The sequence below is a fragment of the Mauremys reevesii genome, linkage group 3 (genome assembly GCF_016161935.1).
Source record: "Mauremys reevesii isolate NIE-2019 linkage group 3, ASM1616193v1, whole genome shotgun sequence".
Classification (NCBI taxonomy): domain Eukaryota; kingdom Metazoa; phylum Chordata; order Testudines; family Geoemydidae; genus Mauremys; species Mauremys reevesii.
The window spans coordinates 137,580,883-137,606,773 of NC_052625.1; the positions used below are offsets into that span (position 1 = coordinate 137,580,883).

Sequence of the window (25,891 nt, forward strand, 5' to 3'; positions counted from 1 at the left end):
AGTGGACACAGCCGAAAGTGTGCTGCATGGATCCTCTGATCCTCCCATGCCACAAAAGAGTGTGATAGGTGACATGTAAACTACCTCAGGCAAGAGGCTGAAGTAGCTTTAACAGAACAGCTCTGCAGCTGCTTTGCAATCTAGAGTGGACTTGTCCTAAACCCTACTTACCACCTTCTCAGCGTGCAGACCAGGTTTTCAGGTGGGGCGTGGAAGGTGTATTTGACCCTGCTTGTGCAGTTTAAGGTATTCAAAGTATTGAAAAGCTTTTGCAGCCTTTTGAGGGAGTCACTAGCATGCTGGTATGTCTTGTATGATGGATGATTCTGAATACTTGCATGTATTATTTGTATTACAGTGGTGTCTAAAGCCCTCATCTGTGTTTGGGGGCACTTTGTGCTAGACACTGTACGAACACATACTAAGGGCCGGTCTGCATTGGGAACTTACATCAGCATAGCTATGAAAAATCCACACCTCTGAGACACGTAGCTATGCCAACCTAGCCCCGGTGTAGACAGTGGAAGTCAGCGGAGATAGTCTTCTGTCAACCTAGCTACTGCCTCTTGGGAGGTGGATTAATTACAATGATGGGAGAACCCCTCCCATCGCTTCATTGAGTGTCTACAGTGAAGCGCTATCAGTAACATTTTAAGTGTAGACATATCCTAAGGAACAGTCCCTATCCTGAAGAGCAAAGAGAAGTGAAGTGATGTATCTCACAAAGCAGTACTCATTCGTGGTGCAGTAAGGTATTGGTTTTGACCTTGAAATCAAAATAATTTGGGTATTCTTATAATTTCTTTGATGAGTGCCTTCATTAATATACAGTGACCGAAGTTAGGCAAGCTGCTTTGTGTGGGCAGACAAGTGTGCCTGCACAGAGCCCCATTGACTCAGCTCTGTGTATGCCTGGGGTTCCAGACATGCAGAACTCATTGCTGGATCAGGACAATTTTTTTTCATGTTGATGGATTCTACTGATTTGAGAGAGTTTCTTAATACATATAATGGGGAATACCAATTGGACACAGTACGAACTGTTCTGATTCACTTTCATTTCTTTAAAAAATGCTTTATTTTTATCCACCTACTTGGCAGCTTGAGGTTAAAGTTATTCCTAGATGTCACAGATATTTTAGATTACTTTTTTAATTGGGTTTAAAAACACTACCAGCTCTTACTGATGACATCTTCTCTTAGCATGCAAGTAATGAGAAGAAATAAAAAAATATTTCAGAGCATATGCTTACCTTGTGGGAAGATCTGACAAGTTAAATTTGAATTTAATCCTTCCAAGTTCTTGGCACTATTTTCTGCCTGCTGGCAAACCTGTTCCCTTAGCTGATGCTTTACTGAGGCTGGGAGAAAAGATTAACAGTTTATGTTGCTGATCTTGTTAAACGGGGAGCAGATTTAGTGATGAATGCCTATCATAATCTTAGCACTGCATTTTATCTGTGTGTTTTTTATATATGACAATAATATTCCCTCTTATCCTATTTATTGGAATAAACAAATTGTTAATTTTGAGCTGATTGCAAAATAACATCCATTAGTACTGACTTCTGACCATTTGGGAAAACTGTGACAGAGTGATTGTGAAACAGGTCAAAGCCTTTCCAGCCTTTTAAAAACCAGAAAGAGAGACAAGTGTCCATAAACAATTTTACCTTGTGCTTTGATTTTTATGTATACAAAATATTTATAAATAATGGAGATCATGGGGAGCTGCCAAAAAGCATTAAGATGTTTCAGCTTTCAAGGCTCGCTGATACTTCCTCATTTCCCTTTGAGAATAAGTAGAAGAATCTGCCAAAGTGCTCATTTGAAAATGGATAGTGTGAATTCACCAGAGCCATATGAAAAAGTAATAGTCAGGCCTCCTAGCCTGTTTGACAGATGTCACATTAGATATTTGTTAAAGTACAGCAATATCCTGTTGACGACTGGGTGGTGGTGGTGACTAGATGGTCCATTTCTATTATTGTAGCTGAGGGGTCGGCAACCTCTCGCACGCAGCTCACCAGGGTAAGCACCCTGGTGGGCCGGGTCAGTTTGTTTACCTGCCGTGTCAGCAGGTTCGGCTGATCGCAGCTCCCACTGGCCATGGTTCACCGCTCCAGGCCAATGGGGGCTGCGGGAAGCAGCGCGGGCCGAGGGATGTGCTGGCTGCCCTTCCTGCAGCCCCCATTGGCCTGGAGCAGTGAACCGTGGCCAGTGGGAGCCGCAATCGGCTGAACCTGCAGACGTGGCATGTAAACAAACTGGCCCGGCCCGCCAGGGTGCTTACCCTGGCGAGCCACGTGCCAGAGGTTGCTGACCCCTGTTGTAGCTGTTCAATCATTTTCACTTCTCTGATATGGTTGGGTTGATGTCTGTTACTTTCTGTGAACTTCATTCACCCTCCTTATGAAATTCCACAGCAGCCTATGTGTTTAAATGCTGTTTCTTTCTATTGTTTTCAGAGGACTTTGGATCAGGCCCTTAACACAGTTAGGTTTCTAACCATGTTCCTAACTTTAAGCACGTGAGTACTCCCGTTGACTTCAGAGTTAGGTATATGCTTAAGTACCTTGCAGAATTGGGGCCTAAAAGTTCTACTTAACAGAATATTAACCCCAATCCAACAAAAAATATCTTTTCAGTTTTACTGGAGGGAAAACTGCTGCCTTTCTGCCCATGTTTTGCCTTATGTTTGGACTTTAGTTGTTACAGTTTCAGAATAACTGCCTCTTTGACAACCTCCAGGGCTGGCTCCAGGAATGCTCTCTCGGGTCTCTAGCTGTCCCCTCTCTGGGCAGGGACTCAGGTTCTCCCCAAGCAGGTCTGACTAACGTCCAGCCTCTGGACTTTGCTTTCTCTTCAAGGACAATGACAGTGGCTTACCAGCGGTTATAAGTGACTATCCAGCTCTTTCTTAGCAGAGTACATTTACTTAAGGACAAAAACATACAGAGAAAACATATGAAACAAAATAAAAGGTCTCAATGCATACTAATTGTACTAGGAGTCGCCCATCAGTCCTGTGTGGACTCTGGCAGGTTCCAGTCTTTCTAAACCTTCAGCAGGGTAGGGTGTTACCTTGGATGAAAGGTCATGTCCATTTGTGGGATCAGAAAGCAGACCGCTGAGTCTGTTTAATCCTAGCCTTTGTATCCCCAAAACTGTTGTCTCCCAGCCTCCTGAAAATAGGTAAAAACCAGTCAATGCCCCTTCCCCTGAGAGGTAAAACTTCAAAGGCTGCATAATTGGCCTTGGAATTTTGCATTAATCAACCTCTAGTGATTCCAGATTCCCCCAGTGACCAGGAATACACAATACATATAACATGTATTGATACAAAAGGCTATGAATATTCTACGGGTCTGTATCATCTGGCACATCTCAACGTAATGGTCTTTGAAGTTTTCATACTTTCAAGGCTGGCACAAACATTCAGATAACATTCATAACGATAAATACAATCGCCTCAAGAGAGGCTTGTGTTTGTCATATCTGTGTCAGTAGTATTGACTTACTTATTTTTTAACAGGCTGCTCGAAAAGGGAAGATTCTGCTGAACATCAGTGCATGCAGTGCATGCAGTGCATGGGCGACTCCTAGCACAAAGAGCACCGAAAGATGACTTATTCAGACTATTCCTTATTCTGTTCAAGGGATCCTGCCTGGATTGGTATGTTTTGGATTTTTGTGTCAGGAAAGAGTGTTATTGCAGGTGTAAATGGACGCTAAACTTAAATATACAATTTAGATACATTGGATACAAATCCAATGGAAATTTGAGAATGAAGTTGTGAAGTTAGAAATGGATCTTCCTATTGGTTAATCTAACAATTAGGCAAAGACCATGGAACATCATTGGCAGTGCAAGTTTTCAGCAATACTTTGCACTTCTTTAGAGCTTATCATTTGATGATATTGAAGAGTGTCCCAAATGCTAACTAGTCCTCACAACATCCCTGCGAAGCAGGTGAATAATAACTGTTTTACTAATGAGGAAACTGGGGCACAGGAAGTGAGTGGCAGCACCAGCTGTTAACCCGGAATGCTGATGCCCTTTCTTGTGATCTAAAGACTAGACCATGCTCTTTCTGAAGAACTAAGTAAATGCTATTTTTCTTTTCTTTTTATATCTGTTCATGGTTTGTAATATGATTTCCATGTTGGGCATTTTTTGGCCATTAACCATCAGCTGAACTAAGGGCAGAAGGCATTCTCCTTAAGAGGGTAATTAAGTGTCACTAATTGCTCAATCCAGATTGGTGGTGGTTGCTTTAGTACTTTTCACTTTTAAAATATATAGTTCTAGTTTTAAGAGGAAAAGAGAAAAATACTTCAATTTTAAATAAACTCTTTTTATGAATAGTTCTGCTAAAATCATACCACTTGAGTGCTTTTCATAGATCCCCTCTGTTTACAAAGTCAAATGCTTTCATAAAGTCAATGAATGTGCAAAACAGAGGTTCGTTGAATTCTGCGTCTCTCCAAGATTTGATAAAAAAACAAATATCTTATCTAGAGTCCAGGTTCAGGCGTAAAACCAGGTAGTGACTCAGAAGGGATTTCCTATGCTCTTTTTTGCATTTGGTTGAGAATCACTCTACAGAATACCTTGCCAGGAATGCTTATTAGACATATTTCTCTGTAGCTGTTGCAATATGTTGGGTCACCTGTTTAAAAGAGTGATACAGTGATTGAGCATTGCCAGCCTTCAGGGACTTCGCCCTTCATCCAAATGAGGTTAAATAGTTTGCAAAGGAGCATGACTATGCCTGTTCTGCCATGTTTTAACACTTCAGGTGGATACCATCTGGACCAAGTGCCTGGTTGTTTTTCAGAGACCTGATTAGGCATGATTTTAGAAGCAAGTTGATTCAAATATTGCAGATTCTATATAGCAGAGCTTGATATGCAATGCAAGTCAGTGGTGAGCTGACATAGTGTTTTGAAGTGAAAACTGAAGTCAAACAGGGATGCATACTAAATCCAATATTTTTTACTCTACAATTAGGCCTGATCTACACCTAAAAGGTTGACGTAGCTATAATGCTTGGGGTGTGAAAAATCCACATGCCATAGTGCTGTGTCTTTGTCATCCTATGCCCCAGTGTAGACATAGCTATGTTGATGGAAAATGCTTCTGTTGATCTTTCTACCATCATTCAGGATGGTGGAGTTTCTACAACAATGGAAAATTCCCTTCCATCACTTTAGTAAGGATCTAAACTATGACAGCTTAGCTAGAGCACCCTAACTGTGCCTCTAGTATAGACGTGGCCTTAGAAAACATCTTGTTTAGCTCCCTTAGGCCCCGTCTACACTGGCAAGCTTCTGCGCACTAAAGCAGCTTTGAGCGCTGTAACTCCCAAAGTGAACATGCTGCCAAGGCATTTAGTGTGCAGAAACTACGCAGTTGCAGCTCTATAAAAAAGCCACCCCGACAAGAGGCGTAGAGCTTTCTGCACAGGGGCTACAGTGCTGTGGTGCCAATGTAGATACCGTGGTGATTACAGTGCTGTGATTGGCCTCCGGGAGGTGTCCCACAATGCCTGTTCTCACCTCTCTGGTCATCGGTTTGAACTTTACTGCCCTGCCCTTAGGTGACCAACCATCAGCCCCAGCCCGTACATTCCTTTGCAAATTTGAAAGTCCCCTTCCTATTTGCTCAGTGATATGTGCAGTGGTCTTGGTGCATCTTTCCAGGTGGCCATGTCTGTTCCATGCACCAGGTTATCCCGCGCTTGGAGCAGTGCCAAGCTGCTGGACCTCATCAGCATTTGGGGAAAGGAAGCTGTGCAGTCCCAGCTGCGCTCCAGCCATAGGAATTATGATACCTACGGACAGATTTCACAATGCATGGTCGAAAGGGGCCATGAGTGGGACACATTGCAGTGTAGGGGAAAAGTGAAGGAGCTGTGGAATGCCTCCAAAAGGTGCGGGAGGCAAACTGCCGCTCTAGTGCAGCGCCCACGAACTGCTGGTTCTACAAATTGCTGGACGCGATACTCGTTGGCAACCCCACCTCCACTGCGAAGACTTCTATGGATACTTCATTGGCTCATGTGCCAGTCGAGAGTGGACCGAGCCAGGAGGAGGCAATCTTGGACAAAGTGTGGTGGGGGGGGACTCAGAGGTAGAGGATGACTTGGAGTCCAGAGATGCATGCAGTCAGGAGTTCTTTTCTACCCCAGAGGAGCCTAGCCAGTCACAGCAGTAGGATCTTGGTGAAGCGCAAACAGGAGAGGAGGCCCCTGGTAAGTGGATCTGATTTTGGGAATTGATGAAGTGAGTTGTTGGCGGTTGTAGGAGGGTTGCAGAAGCAGGCTTGTCTCCAACCGCGTACCTAGTCTCTGCGGCGGAACAGGCTGTTGATTGACTCCCTCACTTCACATGAATCTCCCTCAGAGATCCACTGCGGCAGGTTCCTCGGCAGAGCTGCTTTGTTTCTTGCCCCATTAATGGTAACTTTCCCGCACCACTTTGCCATGATGGGTAGTGGGGGGACCATTGCTGCACGCAGGCTAGTTGCATAGGTGCCAGGGTAGAAGCCGCAGGCTTGGAGTAGACCCTCCCTTGATTCCCTGCTCACCCTCAGCAGCGAGATATCTTCCATAATGATCCCCCTCGTATGGAAAGTGTGGGGGTCTTGTGGCTCATGTGTGCTTTCCTGGGTTCATCCAGTTAGTGACAGGTGTGTGAATACTGGCTGTGTTTTAAAGCGCTGAATCACTGTTGTCTGTGTTGCAAATAATTTTGTTTCTGTAAAATGTTGCATTTAAACTTCAGCAATGACTTTGGGAGGCCAGTCTCCCTTATCGGCAGCAGAACGGATGTGCAGAATTAGAAAGCATCCAAGAAGAGCTAAGGAAGACTTTCTGCTTGAGGTTATGATGCACTCAGCTGCCAAGAAACAGGAATTGAAGGAGTGGTGGGACAACAAGGAGAATGACCGAAAGGAGAACGCGGCACACCAGAAAGAAGCCACGGAGCAGCTCCTAACAGTTATAGAGCGCCAAGTGGACACACTCTAGGCGATACTAGCTCTTCAAACCAAGCAGCTCCGTGCCCACCCTCCCTTGCAGCTGCTGTCGCAAAACTCTTTACCATGCGCCCTCCACACACCACCAACACACTGTTATCAACCTCCTGGCTCCACTCTCTACCCACAGCATTCCACTCCTCCCTCCTCAGAGTCCAGCAGTGTGGACTCCCACTGCACTCAACACCAATCCCTCAGCAGCTTGACCCTGCTGAAGTACAGCACTTGGTGCCTAGTACTCCAAAGGAGAAGTTTGGGTATGATCCCTGGACATAGACAAATCTGTAGCTGTCCTGGGACCTCTCCTCCTTTTGATAATTTTTCTCTTCCCCCATATCCCCTCCCTGCTGATGAATGTTTTCATTTTACTCTCTCCTCTGGTTGTTGTTTTTTAATAAAAGAATTGTGTGTGTTTGAAAGCAATATTTATTCTATTAAGTGAAAGCAAAAATAGCACTGCAAAGCAACATACAATTATGTTAAGGCCCCTTCTTGCATCATGTGCACCAATCACGGCCTAGCATTACAAGCACTGCAATCCTGAGCATAGCCACAAATGTTACTGGCTTTCAGCTTCAAATTAACCTGTACACACCAGCCAGAGAATGGGGATTAAAAATGAATGAACAAAAGACCAAACTAATGTGAAATTAGTGAAATCAGAAATCAAGAAACTGACTAAATTAGTCATTAATGGTATAGACTTCTCACAAGTAGACAGATTCTGCTACTTGGATTCCATTATAACATATGACAACTACCATGAAGATGATATTGACAAGTGGATAGCTACTGCCGGGAGACCATTCATGTAACTGAATAAAAATGTTTGGAATGTAAAATCCGTAACAACTAAAACCAGATTATATACAACACTCGTTGTACCCACATTTCATTATGGTTGTGAAACATGAGTATTGACAAAGTGTCTGGAGCAAAAGCTGCAAACATTGGCAATAAGGTGCCCTTGCCATATCCTAGGTATGACATGGCTAGGTAGATTAAGAAATGATGACATCCATAAAGGACTGAAAGTATAGTGCATGCGTAGAGTCATCAAAAGATGCAGACTACAATGGTTTGGCTTTGTTGCTAGATTGACCCCATACTGACTGCTTAAAATTGTTCGCTATGGAAGAGTGCATGGAGAGAGAGGCTGTGGATATCCAAGGAGACAGTGGTATAACATGGTATATAAGACCAACCAGGTAACACCCTACAGGCTCAAATGGAAATGGTGACTCAAAACAGATGTGGATGGAATCTGTTCATAGCCTTGGTCCTACCCAATCTTGGTGTTTGAAAAAGAGATGGGTGAATGGTTCTTCTGGTGATACTGGACATGCAAGTCTGCATGATTGGAAACTAGCTAATTCAGTTATCTTACCAGTGGAAAATCAGGTAGGTTAACAAGTAAATTGCCCATTCCCATTGGTTCTATGCCCCACTTCTTGCTCTATCTGAAGCAGGGAATTGAATGTTAAGGCATTGAAGAAATCCTTTCCCTCCTATGTAGTGAGAGAAATCTCCCAGGCCCCACTTACACAGGTATGGGGTCAAAGAAAGGATACAAAGTTAGTTATATTATTTATAACATTTTGGTTTTGTATTTAAAAAAATGTTTCCCTAATCTGTACTACCTACCTATATCCCTGTTTGTGCTAAATGTATTTGTTACCCTGGTTATTTAGGGCTTGCGTAATAATAAACATGGTAAAAAAATTAACTTAACATTACAGGTCATCTTTAACCCAACCAAATGTGAATTAAAATAAACCATTCATGATAATTGTAAAAACAAAGCAAAACAAAACCCAAGTGGGACCATGTAAAAGGGCATGTTAAAGTTCTTCCTTTCTGTGTATTTAAATCACCTGTCAACTTTAAGCTTTTGAAGAAAATCACTGGTAGGTGGCTAGAATTTGGCACAGAAACAGGTAAAATTAAAAAGGAAAACTTTAAATTTAATGGCAAACTTGAGCAACAGCCAAATGTAGACTAGCCTACTCTGCCTTGAACACAACTGTTGCTGTAATACTGTATTTACAAGTACTGTATAAAGAAAAATCCTCCACCATTTGGCTATAAGGGAGGTTCTGGTTTTGATGGTTATTGGCTTTCTATATGAGACATGATCTTTGACAGTTGGGTATACTTTCCAAATTCTAAACAGATAGATTTTTGCTGTTGGCTTAAAAATCTGCTAAATTCAAACAGAGTTCTAGCAATAATTATATTTGATGAATGAAATTTGTGAGATATTTAGCTGTGAGTTTACACTGCATCAGAAACAATTATGTCTATTATGCTTCATATAAAGAAAGTTGCATTTGAGTGAGAAATTTGCTTCAGAGGAAATGTGCGTACCCAGTAATTTTCTGCATTGAAAAGGAAAAAGTAATTTGGACTCTAGCTTTTCTGCATTTGAAAAGAATCAACGAGAGTGCATGTTCCAAAAATGAGAATACAGTGACCAAAATGTATCGGCGTCGTACTTGTCCACATTGCTCAGAAGCAAATTTGCCGATTTATATTATCTTCAATCTGTGGGCTCATATAGCAGTTCAATAACTGCTATCCAATGCATCTGTCTCAGTTTCAAATGGCAGGATTTGGCCTTCGCAGCTAGTAACTGAAGAGTGAAACAAAACCACTGTGAACTCCTCTTAGCTCCGTTCTTTCTGATTTCTTTTCAACCTCTGTTTCTATTTCCAAATTTTTTTTGGAGGACGGAAACACAGGATGGATCATAGAAAAGATTGTGTGCTTGATGATGGGAGGAGAGAGCAACAGAAACATCTTTTTGTTGCAACTTGCTCTCTGTGCAAAAAGCCTGATTGCTCAGGTTTTGTGGGAGGAACTCTGTGGGGTTGGCTGAAGGGAATCCTATCCACTCCCTCAACTCACAGACAGGGCAGAGGGCTGAAGCTCAGCCCTTTCTTGCTCTCTACTCTATCCCAATGGGCTGGGAAAGCATCTACAGCCATATGGCTGTTTTTACTCATGGACCTAGCAGCTCATCCACAATGCTAAGTTATTTGGAATCAGTGAGGAGACCCTGTCCTCCGTACCTGTTTCATTTGCAACGAGTGAAACTGAATGTAGATTAAATTGAACAAATGGATCTGCTTTAAGCCCTGTGCATTGCTCTGTCCATGTGGCTGAATTGCTCCCAGCCTAACTTCTGTGTTGCCTGTTTTTGTGATGTCCCATCATCAATGAATAGCAATCCCTCCAGGGAACATTGGTCCTCTGTCTCCAATTGCACAGATCCAGTACCTAGAGGGTTCAGAGGTCCCCCAGCACAGCCTTTCAGAACAGATTAAATGGTGCACAAAACCTTTCACTGGTACTCTGCGCCTGAGTGAATTTCACACTCTCTGTTGCATATATTAGCTACTGGGATTTAAATAGAAAGGAAGGAACAGCACATGTATGCTTATGAGTTGGTATAGTATATGTCAAATAAGCTTTGTGGCTCGTACTTTTCCCCCAAGTTGTTTTCTGCTGTAGTTAAAGGGTAATGAATCATAAAAGCCATATATTTTTAAATCCCTTGCCTCTAAACAAGAACACATTAGATTGATTGGTTTATATTCTGTCTAGCATTTTGTGAAACATTCTCTACTATAGTTTCTGGACACCTAAGGCTATTTAAATTTAAAATATCAGCGCTAGATTAGATGTTATGAAGATGTTTAAAGCCCTGATCCTGCAGATTTGGATGGTTAACTTTAAGTATGTGAATAGTCCCATTGTCCTCAGTGGGATAATGCTTAATGATAAGCATGTGCTTAAGTACCTTGCTGAATTGAAGCTTGAAGATGGGCCTAGCAGCACCCTCATACTGAGTTCTATCCCTCACTTCCTATCCAGAACATCTCCAGGATTTCCTCCATTTGCTGCTCATAATGAATACTGAGGCTTAGGTTCCTTCCCTTCCTAGTTATCCACCCTGGCTTCCTATTCCCACTCTCCACAGAGGCCTACCAGACATTACCCGTAGGCCCTTATTTTCAGTTATCCACCATTCTAAATCATGAATTATTTGTTGTTTTTATGCTCCCTTTCAAATCACTCCTTATGGAACACCGATGCTACTTTCTCTCTTCACTGCTTACAGTGTTCATTGAGTAATAGGCCTTTGTGGGTTTCCTAAACAGGATTTTGATACTCATACTGTCAAAAATATTGTTCATCTGAACCAGAAAAGAGTGGGATAAATTCCTGTTAGGTGTTGATTACACACAGAATTCTAACATTTTTGGTGGGGAAGACTATTAAAGGAAAGATTTCTAAATTGGCTTTTTCTCTCAATAAGTTCTGGGCAATTTCTCACTGTGGGTCTACTGTTTGTGCTTTAGTTTATTATTAACATTAGTGCTTGTTGGAGAGGAGTTAATATAAAATAAAAATGAAGGGCGAGGAATAAGGAGGAGAAGAAATCTAGAACACGGTAACTAGTTTATCTGGCATTTTTACAAGAATCTCACTACGTAGTTTAAGACAGTCTGCTTTCCCTGAGCTACCAGCAGGGCTCTGAAATGTAAAAGGTAGGAGGGAAACATAAAACATTAATCTTCCTCCTTCAAGCAGTAAGGGGAAATAATTAAACTCATGAATCAACAGTGTAGTTATGTTCATAGTAAGACTGTACCTTCCTGTGAGGGAGTGAACAAACACCATACAGGACCTGACTAGGAAGAAGTTAAAGGTCTGTCAGAGGAAACAGAAGCTGAAAGTGTCCTTGCCCTGCAACACCTGCCAGCAATATGGAGCCTGGAGGGAGGCCACTCCTGCTGGGGGCATTTGAAGTGGAGGAAGCAGGCTTGAGGGCTGAGAGGGCCTAGACAGCTAAGAACGTTAGGGGAAGCCTGGATAAAAGTTTGGGCTTCTTGTTCATGATATGTTTTTATTATTGTTCATTTCGTTAATAAACTCCAGCTGTGGGAAGGGATTGCATTTTTGACCCTATGTGTTTTAGAGCAGGTAGGATAGTCTTACTTATGCTTCCTCATTATACTGTGACTTCAAAGTGTACCTAAAACCAATGCCAAATAAAACTAAGCCAAAGACTGTGTTTCTGGGTGTGGTGCTCCATCTCCCTTCTGGCTTGAAATCTTAGCAGTCTCGGACTCACTCAGATTCCAAAACACATTCAGAATGTTTAAATTAATAGTCCAGGACTGGGGGTGGGTGAAGGAGGAGAACAGTTACAGAATTATCAGACAGATAATATCAGAAGATAGGGATTCTCAAATTTATTACATTATTGGTCCTTTAGTGATGTCTAAGAACCAAATTTTTTTCTGCTCATTTTAAGTTTCATTCCTATGTTTGTGTTTGTTTTTGTTTTTTCAGGCATAAATATTGGCATGAAAGTTGGAGCTCTGCTGTTTTCAGTTGTGTAATCCTGATTTGGTCCATGGCCAAGGAACATGATACTACCCTTACAAGCTGAAATGCCTTGAGGACCTTGGCTCTGAATTCATTCCTCCCGAAGCAATGGTTTTCTCCGCAATGTTGACATCTGCCCACTCTAGGACATTGAATGCTACTTTTATTGTCTATGAAAATGCCTATATGAATTTTACCATTCCCCAATTTTTGCTTCGTAGTGGCACAACACAGCCATTGAATCACAGTTCAGGGGCCATGGTCACCACTGAGATAAGTACTTTACTAGTGAACCCTACAGCTATCCTGCCAACACAAGAAGTTTTCAAGAGCTTGAGTCTGCCACTCCAGATCATTCTTTCTGCTGCTATGATATTTATACTGTTGGTTTCTTTTCTTGGAAACTTTGTTGTCTGCCTCATGGTCTACCAGAAAGCTGCCATGCGATCTGCAATTAACATTCTCTTAGCAAGCCTGGCTTTTGCAGACATGTTGCTTGCAGTGCTGAACATGCCTTTTGCTCTGATAACTATCATTACCACGCGATGGATTTTTGGAGATATCTTCTGCAGAGTCTCTGCCATGTTTTTCTGGCTGTTTGTCATAGAGGGAGTGGCCATCCTACTCATTATTAGCATTGATAGATTCCTTATTATAGTTCAGAGACAAGATAAGCTGAATCCTTACCGTGCAAAGATTCTCATTGCTGTTTCATGGGCTGCATCCTTTGTTGTGGCTTTTCCATTATCTGTGGGGAACCCAAACCTGCAGATACCTTCTAGAGCACCTCAGTGTGTTTTTGGCTACACCACTAGTCCTGGCTACCAGGTGTATGTAATACTAGTTGTACTAATTTCTTTTTTTATTCCATTCATGGTAATGCTATACTCTTTTATGGGCATACTCAATACCGTACGCCACAATGCAGTTCGTATCCACAGCCATCCCGACAGCATATGCCTCAGCCAGGCCAGCAAGCTTGGTCTCATGAGCCTTCAGAGACCTTTTCAAATGAACATTGATATGAGCTTTAAAACTCGTGCCTTCACAACCATATTGATTTTGTTCATTGTTTTCATAGTCTGTTGGGCGCCCTTCACCACCTACAGCCTTATTGCGACATTCAACAGTCACTTTTACCACAAGCACAACTTTTTTGAGATAAGCACTTGGCTCCTTTGGCTCTGCTACCTCAAGTCTGCACTGAACCCGTTGATTTACTACTGGAGGATTAAGAAATTTCATGATGCATGCTTAGATTTAATGCCCAAGTACTTCAAGTTTTTGCCACAGTTTCCTGGTCACACAAGAAGACGCATTCGGCCAAGTGCCATCTATGTGTGTGGGGAGCACCGGTCAGTTGTGTAAAATTGCAGCTATTTGACATGACGATTATTTTCTGGGATTATTTGTTTTTATGTATTGTTTTATTTTAATATGGCTCCTTCAACTGCCATATCTTATAACTTGAGTATGTTTTCCAATATCTTATTCAATTTTAAGGAAGAACGTGATTTATTAGAACTGAGTTTACTGTCAGAAACAATGTAAACAAAATTACAAATATTACCTCCCAGGATTCAGTGGAAACCCAGACTTTTTTTTATTAGATTTCTAATATTTTGTCAGTTTTCTGCTTATTAAGCCTGCAATTGCATCTAATTGTAGGGTTTTTTATGCTGCTATTGTACAATATGTTTAGTTGGTGTAATTTTTCTGAAAATGTTGCTGCTTTCTGCCAAGACATTAGAGCCAAAAAGTCACATTTAGGTAACTTCTATTTAATTTTAACAAAATTTCAAGAGTTTTGATGATGACATTAGAACCTTTTAAAAAATATTTCCATTAATATTTTGTGCACTTTACAAAACTTGCTACAGAATCTGTTTTTCAGAATGTTTGTGATGCCTGTAGAGAAGGTTTTTACACATTATGGTGGTAGTTTAATGAAAGATATGTTTAGTTTCTAGAGGGCAGATTTACATTGGTGTATCTAAAACTACAGTTACTGATTTGCTAGATATTGTTTCTGAAAATTAACCTAATGGGATATTAACTCCTTAATCCTGGTGAATGAGGAAATGGAGGCAGAATGAAAAGATAAAATATCATGCCCAAAATATAAGGCTAACATAAGTTCTGGAAAAATGGGCCCAGGCAAAAATTGATCTTTTTTGACCATTGCATACATTTTAATATTTTAGTGGCTATGAAACTCCAAAATCTATTGCTATGTCCAGAAATCAAAGTTATAAATTATGGCTGTGATCCTGTGATTTACAGCATGTGGGCAGACAGATTTTCCCATTCAGAGCCCTAAGGAAGTCAGTGAGAGTCTGTGGGAGTGGAATGCTGCACCCAGGCATTCTAAGTGGGCAGGATCAAGGCCTGTGAGAGTCTACGGCCAAAGGAGAATTGGAATAGGTGTTTCTGGGTCAAAAAAAAAAAAGGCACATGAACCATGTTTTGGACTGGGGCAATATTAAACACCCTCATCTAAAGCAGGGGTGGGCAAACTTTTTGGCCCGAGGGCCACATCTGGGTGGGGAAATTGCATGCAGGGCCATGAATCTAGGGCTGGGGCAAGGAGTTGGGGTGTGGGAGGGGGTGCAGTGTGCAGGAAGGGGCTCAGGGCAGGCAGGGTGTGGGAGGGAGTTCAGGGCAGGGGATTGGGGTTCACGAGGGGTGTGGGAGGGGCCTCGGTGCGGCAGGGGGTTGGGGTGCAGGCAGGGGGTTCAAGGCAGAGGGTTGGGTGTAGTGTGCAAGAGGTGTTCGGGGTGCGGGCTCCAGCCTGGCATTGCTTACCTGGACCAGCTCTGGGGTGGCAGTGGCACGCAGCAGGGCCAGGGCAGGCTCCATGCACTGCCCTTGTCTGTGGATGCATCCCCCAAAGCTCCCATTGGCCGTGGTTCCCAGTTCCCAGCCAATGGGAGCTTTGGGAGAGGTACCCGCAGGCAATGGCAGCGCGTGGAGCCCTCTTGCCCACCCCGATCTAAAGACTGAAATAATCTGATTTGTAATTATAAATTGGGGAGATGGTTTAACAAATGGGGAAAGGTTGGGAAGCTAGTTCAGAATTTATGATGGAGAGTTGGGCAGTGGGGCTGGAGTGGGATCAAATAAGTCAAATTCCCTACTTCTCTCCTGTATTTCTTTGTTGTTTTTCTTTGCCATCTCCCACTCACATGTCTACTGTCCCACTAGTTTTCTATGTATTACAAATCAGCTTGTTTAGTGGAAGCTTCTTTCACTGGAATGCCAAACCATCTCTTGGATTCACATCAGGTACTGACTTTGCCTTTCTTGATAACTGCCTTGAAAACATCCATTCTTATTTGAGAACAGGAAAAATGTCAGTGGATTTCACTCAGTGATCATAATCCAGGTATGTATTTTTATCAACTACATAAACTTGTAAATGACAGGTGAATCAGATTAAACAGGGAACATTTGTGACATTTAAGTGACAGCCCTGAATTGGGCATCAGGGTGGAGAGGGACACTACCACAGGGGAGATTGCGCTTTTGGAAAGTAAAGTCTCTTCTGAGCTGTATTTGTGCATGGGAGGAGTGCAGCCTGCTCCCTCCACACAGAATCCCATTGGCTACAAATTGAAGGAGCAGATTGCACCAGCCCTGCTCCAAGTAGGAGATAGAGTCATCGCCCTGCTTCCTTCCTACCCCCTTTTTCAGCATCCTGCTCTCCAGGAGTAAGCAGTCCCTGTGCTCTCCAGAGTACGGTGTCAGTTCTTCCAAGTGTCCCCTTCTGAGCTGCATAAAGCGTGTGTGCGCGTGCATGCTGCATAAGGCTTGTGTGTGCAAAGAAGCTTCTTGTTCTGTATGAATGCATAGGGACCACTCACTATCTGGAGAGCATGTCTGGATTAGATTTTATGAAGCTGTTTAGTGAAGGGCTAAAACCACTCTCAAAGTACACCGCTACCTCGATATAACGCCACCCGATATAACACAAATTTGGATATAACGCGGTTAAAGCAGTGCTCCGGAGTGGGCGGGGCTGCGCACTCTGGTGGATCAAAGCAAGTTCAGTATAACACGGTTTCACCTATAACGTGGTAAGATTTTTTTGGCTCCCAAGGACAGCGTTATATTGAGATAGAGGTGTAATCTCTATTCCTCTCAGCTAATAATACTGATAAAAGGGTATTTGTATTTTGAACATATTAAAGGAGGAATTTTGCCTTGATTTTTATTTCATTTTTAAAGAGTATTTTGCTTTGAACATGTAAATGCACTGCCACTCAATGCCAATTTGACAAGGCTGTGGGCTTTCAAGCCAAGGCGCCAGGGCTAAGGTGTTGTTAAAATGAAGAGGTCCCTTGAAGTGAGCTCTTACATCCACATTTAATTCTTCTGGTGGCATAATTGAACCAATTATCCTCTGATCAGATGACAGACAGAAATGGAGTTTTAGAGCAAAACAACTTGTTTTTTGTGTTCCTCTTAGAGTACAGCTCTTATTTCTAATTCATTTTGCATCTGTGTCTCCAGTTTATGGCTGGGCTTGGTATAGATTTTGTGTTTCAGAGCTATTCACCCCTTTTCTCTCTGAAAACAGAAAAATTGTGCTTTAATGTCCTATAATGGGAGTATACACACTCTACCACTGACAGGAACAGATATTTTTGCTCTGTCTTCCAGAGGAACAAAACTGGTGTGAATGGATGTAATAAAATATAATAATTCAAGTAGGAAAGAGGATGAGTAATCCAGTGAGGTTGGTTAAATGATTCCTTGAAGGGGGAATATGACCTTTTGGGGATTTCGTAATCTCTGATCTGTGAAAACTATGAAGTAGAAATTGCATCTGTCAAAAATTTGATTTGTTTTGGTAATGCAGTGTTTAAGCCCACATTGGAGCATGTTCTCTTCTCAATGCTTGAACTGTTAATGTCAACTCTCTGCATTGGGCCAAATTCAGAGGTGTCTTAAGCGGGGGTGAAACATACACATTGAATAGGCTTTGGGGATTGGGAGGTTAGCAGAAAAAACAAATCAGCTAACCAAGAGGGTGTACAATAAAGTAAAGGTGACTTGCTCAGCATATAAATCAGACCAGTTTACCCCAATGTGTTATTTACAGAACCAGTTGGCTTATTGTGTTCAGTTGGCTGTTACAGAGCAGTGCCTTGTTAATTTCAGTTGAATTCTTAGGATCAAGATAAAAATTGATAAACTGCTTACTCTCGTTGGCTATGATCCTGCAAACACAAGTTAGCGCAATTGTGTAAGAGAAATTTTAGCTGGGGAGAGGGGTTTAAAATCTTAAATAAATTGGATCCTTTTTAATTCTAGGAGATTACAATATTATTCTTCCTCTCCAAAAATGTTTTTTTTTTACTCATTACTGAACTGTGTTCTCTTCTATTATATTTTGAAGATTCTTTGGTATTGAAAATGAAGATGAATGTATTTTTATTACTTTGCAGTTATCTCAGTGTTGTTCAGTCAAAGCATGAAGCTTTCACAACTTCCATGTGTACAAATCTGTTGCTAAAATGATTTTTTTATACTCTTAGGGGATGTTGCATATTCTTGGATAGTTTTTGCTACTTATGTAAAGGTATTTAGGTATATGGAGAGGAAAATGCTTTGTCTCTTTTCTTCCTCTGTTGATTTTCACTTTTATGCCTGATACTTTTATAATTTCTTTTATTTGGTTTTATGCTTAAACACTGCCAGATTTTAATGTTCTTTCTAAGAACGTGAGAGATTTTTCACTTTCAAGTCATGCAACATTTCCTCCTTGAAAGATTTATTGGTTTATTTTTATGTGAAAGCAGAACTCCAAAACACAAATTTGTTGCAGCAAAAATGGTGAAGAATTTCTTAAAAGTCAGTTTTTCCTGGAGCCACTACTTTGTCATTATGAACTGGTTTAATCTTTCTGAGCAGTAGTAATTTACCTATGTGGAAAAACCTTGAATTTATTGTTTTAAAAACAAATTGTTAAGTAGAATTGTGTTGTATTTTCTGTACATATCACACCCATGAAAATAACTCAAAAACAAAAAAGGAAAATAAACATGAACATTCTTCAACAATGTGGAAAAAGTCCTTGACATTAAGAAATTGTTATATTCACACTCAAATGTAGGCCTGTCAAAATGCCTATAATTTTAATATCTGCTTTTATAATTTCAAATACTTTTAAAGCTTCCTTTATAATTCATATAATGAAGACGGATGTCTGCACCATTAAAAACTTTCCTATATTTGTAGCTATTTTTGTTTAACCCAAAACATTATTTCCTTTACAGTAATTGTACAACAAAATGCAGTAATGCTAAAACTGCTATGGAGATGGTGCCAATATATCTGAAACATATGTTAGCATTTTTAATGAAGGAAAGAGTGAAAGCCTTAAGGAGGATACATAACTTTTTTTATTTCCATATAAAGTAGATGTGCTGCCCTTTAGCTATGGCTGAGTAATTAAAATCATCTTGGTGTGGAATAAATAGAACATATGCCATGGGCAGTGGTACAGTGTAACATGATTCATTTCCACACACGACAGCGACCTTTATGACTCAATTCCTGCCTATTTGTAAATGACGGATTATTTCCATCAGTAGTAGAAATAAGAATTGGGGTGAATTGGATGATAAGCATCTTTTGATTTTATCGGAATTTATCGGAGTTAGCAAATGAACTACACCTCTGCCAATAATTTTTTTAAATTATGGCAGAACCAACTAGGGGCAGAGCTCTTCTTGACCTGCTGCTCACAAACCAGGAGGAATTAGTAGGGGAAGCAAAAGTGGATCGGAACCTGGGAGGCAGTGACCATGAGATGGTCGAGTTCAGGATCCTGACACAAGGAAGAAAGGAGAGCAGCAGAATACGGACCCTGGACTTCAGAAAAGCAGACTTTGACTCCCTCAGGGAACTGATGGGCAGAATCTTCTGGAAGAATAACATGGGGGGAAAAGGAGTCCAGGAGAGCTGGATGTATTTTAAAGAATCCTTATTGAGGTTGCAGGAACAAACCATCCTGATGTGTAGAAAGAATAGTAAATATGGCAGGTCACCAGCTTGCCTTAACAGTGAAATCCTTGCTATTCTTAAACACAAAAAAGAAGCTTACAAGAAGCGGAAGATTGGACAGATGACCAGGGAGTATAAAAATATTGCTCAGGCATGCAGGAGTGAAATCAGGAAGGCCAAATTACACTTGGAGTTGTAGCTAGCAAGGGATGTTAAGAGTAACAAGAAAGGTTTCTTCAGGTATGTTAGGAACAAGAAGAAAGTCAAGGAAAATGTGATCCCCTTACTGAATGAGGGAGGCAACCTAGTGACAGAGGATGTGGAAAAAAGCTAATGTACAAAATGTGTTTTTCACCCCTGTCTTCATAAACAAGGTCAGTTCCCATACTACTGCACTGAGCAGCACAGCATGGGGAGGCAGTGACCAGCCCTCTGCGGAGAAAGAAGTGGTTCGGGACTGTTTAGAAAAGCTGGATGAGCACAAGCTTATGGGGCCGGATGCATTGCATCTGAGGGTTCTAAAGGAGTTGGCAGATGTGATTGCAGAGCCATTGGCCATTATCTTTGAAAACTCATGGTGATCCAGGGAGGTCCCAGATGACTGGAAAAAGGCTGATGTAGTGCCCATCTTTAAAAAAGGGAAGGAGGAGGATCTGGAGAACTACAGACCAGTCAGCCTCACTTCAGTCCCTGGAAAAATCATGGAGCAGGTCCTCAAGGAATTCATTTTGAGGAGAGGGAAGTGATCAGGAACAATCAGCATGGATTCACAAAGGGCAAGTCATGCCTGACTAACATAATTGCCTTCTATGATGAGATAACTGGCTCTATGGATGAGGGGAAAGCAGTGGATGTGTTATTCCTTCACTTTAGCAAAGTTTTTGATCGGGTCTCCCACAGTATTTTTGCCAGCAAGTTAAAAAAGTATGGATTGCATGAATGGACTGTAAGGTGGATAGAAAGCTGGCTAGATCGTCGGGCTCAACAGGTAGTGATCAATGGCTACATGTCTAGTTGACAGCGGGTATCAAGCGGAATGCCCCAAGGGTCGGTCCTGGGGCTGGTTTTGTTCAATATCTTTATTAATGATCTGGAGGATGGCGTGGACTGCACTCTCAGCAGGTTTGCAGATGACACTAATCTGGGAGGAGTGGTAGATACGCTGGAGGGTAGGGGTAGGGTAGAGAGGGACCTAGACAAATTTTGGCCTAGTACTGAGCCAAAAGAAATCTGATGAGGTTCAACAAGGACAAGTGCAGAGTCCTGCACTTACGAAGGAAGAATCCCATCCACTGCTACAGACTACGGGCCGAGTGGCTAGGCAGTAGTTCTGCAGAAAAGGACCTAGGGGTTACAGTGGACAAGAAGCTGGATATGCGTCAACAGTGTGCCCTTGTTGCCAAGAAGGCTAACAGCATTTTGGGCTGTATAAGTAGAAGCATTGTCAGCAGATCGAGGGCTGTGATCATTCCCCTCTATTTGGCATTGGTGAGGCCTCAGTGGAGTACTGTGTGCAGTTTTGGGCCCCACACTACAAGAAGGATGTGGACAAATTGGAAAGAGTCCAGCAGAGGGCAACAAAAATGATTACGGGGCTGGAGCATATGACTTATGAGGAGAGGCTGAGGGAACTGGGATTATTTAGGGGGTATTTAATAGCTGCTTTCAACTACCTGAAAGGGGGTTCCAAAGAGGATGGATCTAGACTGTTCTCAGTGGTACTAGATGATAGAACAAGGAGTAATGGTCTCAAGTTGCAGTGGGGGAGGTTTAGGCTGGATATTAGGAAAAACTTTTTCACTAGGGGGGGTGGTGAAGCACTGGAATGGGCTACCTAGGGAGGTGGTGGAATCTCCTTCCTTAGAGGTTTTTAAGGTCAGGTTTGACAAAGCCCTGTCTGGGATGATTTAGTTGCAGATTAGGTCCTGCTTTGAGCAGGGGGTTGGACTAGATGACCTCCTGAGGTCCCTTCCAACCTTATGATTCTATGATGGAAGCCTTCTTCCATTTATCTAGCTGTGTATACCAGTGTTACATTGACCTAAATACGGCACACAAGGCACACATTTTTTTGCAGCCCTGAATGATGTAGCAAGATCAACCTAAATTTTAGGTGTAGACCGGGCCTTAGTTTGCTTAATCCCAGAATTTCCTCTGGTATTAAGGGCCTGTCTACACTACAGCTGTACAGCTACAGGGCTACAGCTGTGATACTCTAGAATTGTAGTGTAGATACTTCTTACATCAATGGAAGGGATTTTTCTATCAATGTAGTTAATCCATCTATTTTAGAGGCAGTAGCTAAGTTGACAGAAGAGTTTTTCCATTGATCGAGCTGTCTCTACACCTGGGGTAGGTCAGCCTAACTGCTGTGCTCGGCATGAATTTTTTTCACAGCCCTGAGCAATTTAGCTAGGTCAACCTAATTTTTAAGTGCAAACCAGGGCTAAACTAAGGCCACTTTACTTCTGAATGTGAGAACATCCACATAGGGGGTTTAATGTTCTTTAACTTCACACCATTAGTTAATTGGTCTTAACTTTCCTGAGTGCCCCTGTGTAGAGAAGCCTTTAATGCAACTGAGTAACTTCGGAGCCCAATTGTTACCATAATGGTGTGAGGCTTTTTGCAGATTTTTTTTATGAGTAAAATTTTTGGATCATTGTTTTGTTTTTGTCTTTAGAATAAACATTTGTAATTTATTTCAGATTCTGAAAACCAAAAGGCATCAGTCCATAGATCTAGGTGCCCAGCTATCAATTTTATTGTACTGTACAATTTTGTATGTTTCTAAACACTCTAATCAAGCTCACCCCTTAGCATCCTATTGTAGTCAAAATTAACAGATCATCACCCCCATTCGGTAGGTGCCCTATAGCTATAATGTCTTCAGAAATACTTGATGTTGCCGTTGTAGGAGACAGGGCACCGGATTGGACAGACCTCTGGCTTGTTTTTGTATGGCAATTTTTTTGTTCTGAGGTAGCAGGAATTATTTTTAATTCTCACTGTTTCAACTTTAATCAACAATACATTTAATTATATGGTTAGTAATGGTCTTTAAAAGGCCATTTCTTTATACCTCTTTATTTACTTTTGAGAATCTTTTCTATTCATTGGCTCACCTTGATAATGGCACTAGGAAATTTCATTGTCTTTGTATGCACAATCGAAGGTCTGTCTTAGTGATGTTGATTGTGGAAGGCTGGTTTTCTTAATCAACTTTCTCAGAGGAATTCATTACCTTGAAACCTGTGCCTAATAAGAGATGTTTTTAGCTTTTGAAGTTCAACTAATTTCCATGAAGGATACCATTACTAAGCAACAGATTCTGTGGAGTGTCTCTTGGGGGGTAGAAGCTACAGTACATACAAAAAGTAAAAGAAAATTCCAGTACCAGAAGCAGCAGGGAAAATAATTGATGAAATGCCACCCTAGATACACTTAATATCACATACAGCATATCTGTTCAGAAGAGGCTTCTTGGAGGCCAGTCCTATACTGTGAAATGAAATCCTCCAGGAACTAAGGACCATCACCATCTCTGCTCTAAGTGCAAGGTGCATTTCTTTGACCTTGTGTTCTCTAACATAAATACATAGCAACATATACACTTAAAAAAAACCCCAAAGCAAAGCACTACATTAAACACACACAGAGGAGAGCGAACCACACATGCCACATGTTAGTTGCAGCACTTAATGAACTACTGGAAGACACACAGATATTATGGTGATGAGGATGGTATAGGAATCTATATAGAGTAGAAAAGAATAGAGGAATGCTTGCTTCTTAGGCCGTAAAGCATAATGTCACTTCTCCATATTGGTTTTGCTGTCTGGTTTTACTATGGCTAAGTATACACTGGCACTTTTGTCAGTATAACTTATGTCACTCAAGGGTGTGAAAAAAAAATCCCTCTGAGTGACATAAGTTACACCGACAGACGTGCTGGTGTGGACAGTGCTATGTTGGCAGCACTCTCCTGCCTACATAACTGCCACTGCTTGTTCGAGGTGGTTTAATTATGTCGATGGGAGAACTCTCTCCCGTCTCCATAGAGCGATTACATGAGCTATCTTACAGCTGTGCCGCTGTGAGCTTGCCAGTGTAGACCTGGCCTATGTTAGAGTGGAACCTTATATACGCATCATGGCTGGAATTATGACAGTTAAACTTTCTAGAGCCTTTGACACTTGTGTACTTTTTGTTTGACTTTGTCCTAGTGGCCACCCTAGATACTAGAAGTAGGTGAGCATGCAGAAAACTAAACAAAAGCGCCCTCCTTCCCCCAAGTTTCCCTATGAATATGTATTTGAATTTTTACATGATTTGTTTTGACCTTGTCCGTGTTGTTTTTGTGTTCAGTTTGAGCAAACGGTCAAGCTCTGTCCAGATTACTGGCACAAATTTTGCATTATGTGAATTTCAGTATTCATGGCAGAAATGTTTTACATTGTAATCCAATCAGGTAAAAAAAAAAAACTATGTGATTTAGGTGACTAATGCCAGATAAGCCGTCCAGTATACATTTTGGATATCTATGATCAAGCCAGGAAGTAAAACATTCTAAAAGACAGATTTGACAAATTTGAATAATAAGTACATTCAAGCATATCACAGTCTAGTCATGAATGTTCCGGAGAGAGAGAGAGAGAGTGAGGCAATCTTCAGTACATTTGTCAAATTAGTGGTTGCCCAGTGATGGGATGAATCAATGAGTAATCAAAGCTCTTGGTTCTAGGATGCCTCCTCCCAATCTAACATCCAGTCATGCCATAAAGCAGCAGGAGACAGATCTCATTTAGGCTACTACCTCGTTCAGCTGAAAAGTCCCTGAAAAATCTTCCTATACAACATGCTCTCAACAAAGGAAAAAAGCGACACTCTTACCATATTTCCCACCCCTCTGAAGCAAAGAAAAACAAACAAATTCAAACACACCCATGTCTGAAACACTCTGTTACTCTGATACTGGGCTTCTCTTGAGCACCACCTGCCAGTTATGACAAATTGTTCCAGGCTGGGTGGTGCATTTTATATGGGAACCAATTTTAAGGACTAGGCAGAGACAACCAGACTCAAACCCATAGGGCATTAATAGTGGCATAAAGTTAAGCCACAGCATAGCACTCCAGCTGGTGTAAACATACCTATCTTCTGAAAGCAGAAATACTGACTTGTCTTCTCAGATATGCTTCAATATGTTGATCTGAACTGGATCCAAACTTTATGGCTCAGTCCTCAGAAAGGCAGCGTACCTATTCTGTGAAAATCAGGCCCTTTTATGATTTCTGAAGTTGGAAAAGTGAGTCAAAACTGAGGCACTCAAAATCAGTAGTCACTTCTGGAAATGACTGAATCTGAATCCCTACTAACTTTAGAGGAGTTCAGATCTACATCTGTATGTGAATTTGACAGCTCATTTCTATTTAAAGATCACATTCTATATCTGCTGGATGTATTATGTACGCTAAATATCATTAACTTCAAAAATTATTGAGCTACTAAGAAACAGGAGTTCTCTTCTTGAATGTATCATCAGTCTTTTACAAGCTTTGGATCCTTTGAATTATGAAATAAGAAGAGGTAAGATATGCTCACTGATTAATTGGCTACACAGATGATATGTCCAGTTCTGGCACAATTAAAATTTTAAAATACTGCTATAGAACATTTAAATATCTGCTTTTGATTATCCTATTGCAAAGAAGTTTGGGTCACAAATACCTGGAAAATTTCTTCATTTTTAAAAAATGTACAGTATCTACATAATTTAGTGGTTCCGTCTGTTGACTACAAAGGAGCAAGTAGGAGGAGACATTCCTTTAGATATTGTGTGTTAGATTTAATCAGAGAGCAGTTAACATGTTACATAGGCTTCAGCATGCTGAAAATAACTGTGATGTTCCCTGTCCCTTTTTATTACTCCAAGTATAAATTGCCATAATCAGTTACAGAGTATGTTCATGCACTAGATCTAAAGTAACCTGAAATCCACAATGATGTTTGAAACGGTGAATATAATATAAAATCTAGAGATGAGACCAAGCTCCTGAAAAACAAGCTTCTGGATCTGAAGCCTTATACAGATCTTACTCAGACTTAAATGGCCGTAGGTCCTTTTGTTGCGCATCTGAGGCCTGGTCTACACTACGATTTTAGGTCGAATTTAGCAGCGTTACATCGATTTAAGTCTAGACCTGTCCACACAACGAAGCCCTTTTTTTTTTTTCAACTTAAAGGGCTCTTTAAATCGATTTCTTTACTCCACCTTCAACGAGGGGATTAGCGCTGAAATTGGCCTTGCTGGGTCGGATTTGGGGTAGTGTGGACGCAATTTGACAGTATTGGCCTCTGGGAGCTATCCCAGAGTGTTCCATTGTGACCGCTGTGGACAGCACTCTCAACTCAGATGCACTGGCCAGGTAGACAGAAAAA

The 25,891-nt window shown here is 41.4% G+C and overlaps 1 protein-coding gene across 1 annotated transcript; it reads left to right on the top strand.

Annotated features, from left to right (window-relative positions):
- The first annotated feature begins 3,601 nt into the window (after positions 1–3,601).
- On the top strand, positions 3,602–13,977 carry GPR63 (G protein-coupled receptor 63). Its single transcript, XM_039532717.1, has 2 exons — positions 3,602–3,676; positions 12,404–13,977. The coding sequence occupies exon 2, from the start codon at positions 12,548–12,550 to the stop codon at positions 13,805–13,807; it is 1,260 nt and encodes a 419-aa protein (XP_039388651.1). The 5' UTR covers positions 3,602–3,676; positions 12,404–12,547; the 3' UTR covers positions 13,808–13,977.
- The last annotated feature ends 11,914 nt before the right edge of the window (positions 13,978–25,891 follow it).

Bases quoted from the DNA above. Each gene is read 5' to 3' on its own strand.
- GPR63 (XM_039532717.1), top strand. From the start codon at position 12,548: ATGGTTTTCTCCGCAATGTTGACATCTGCCCACTCTAGGACATTGAAT.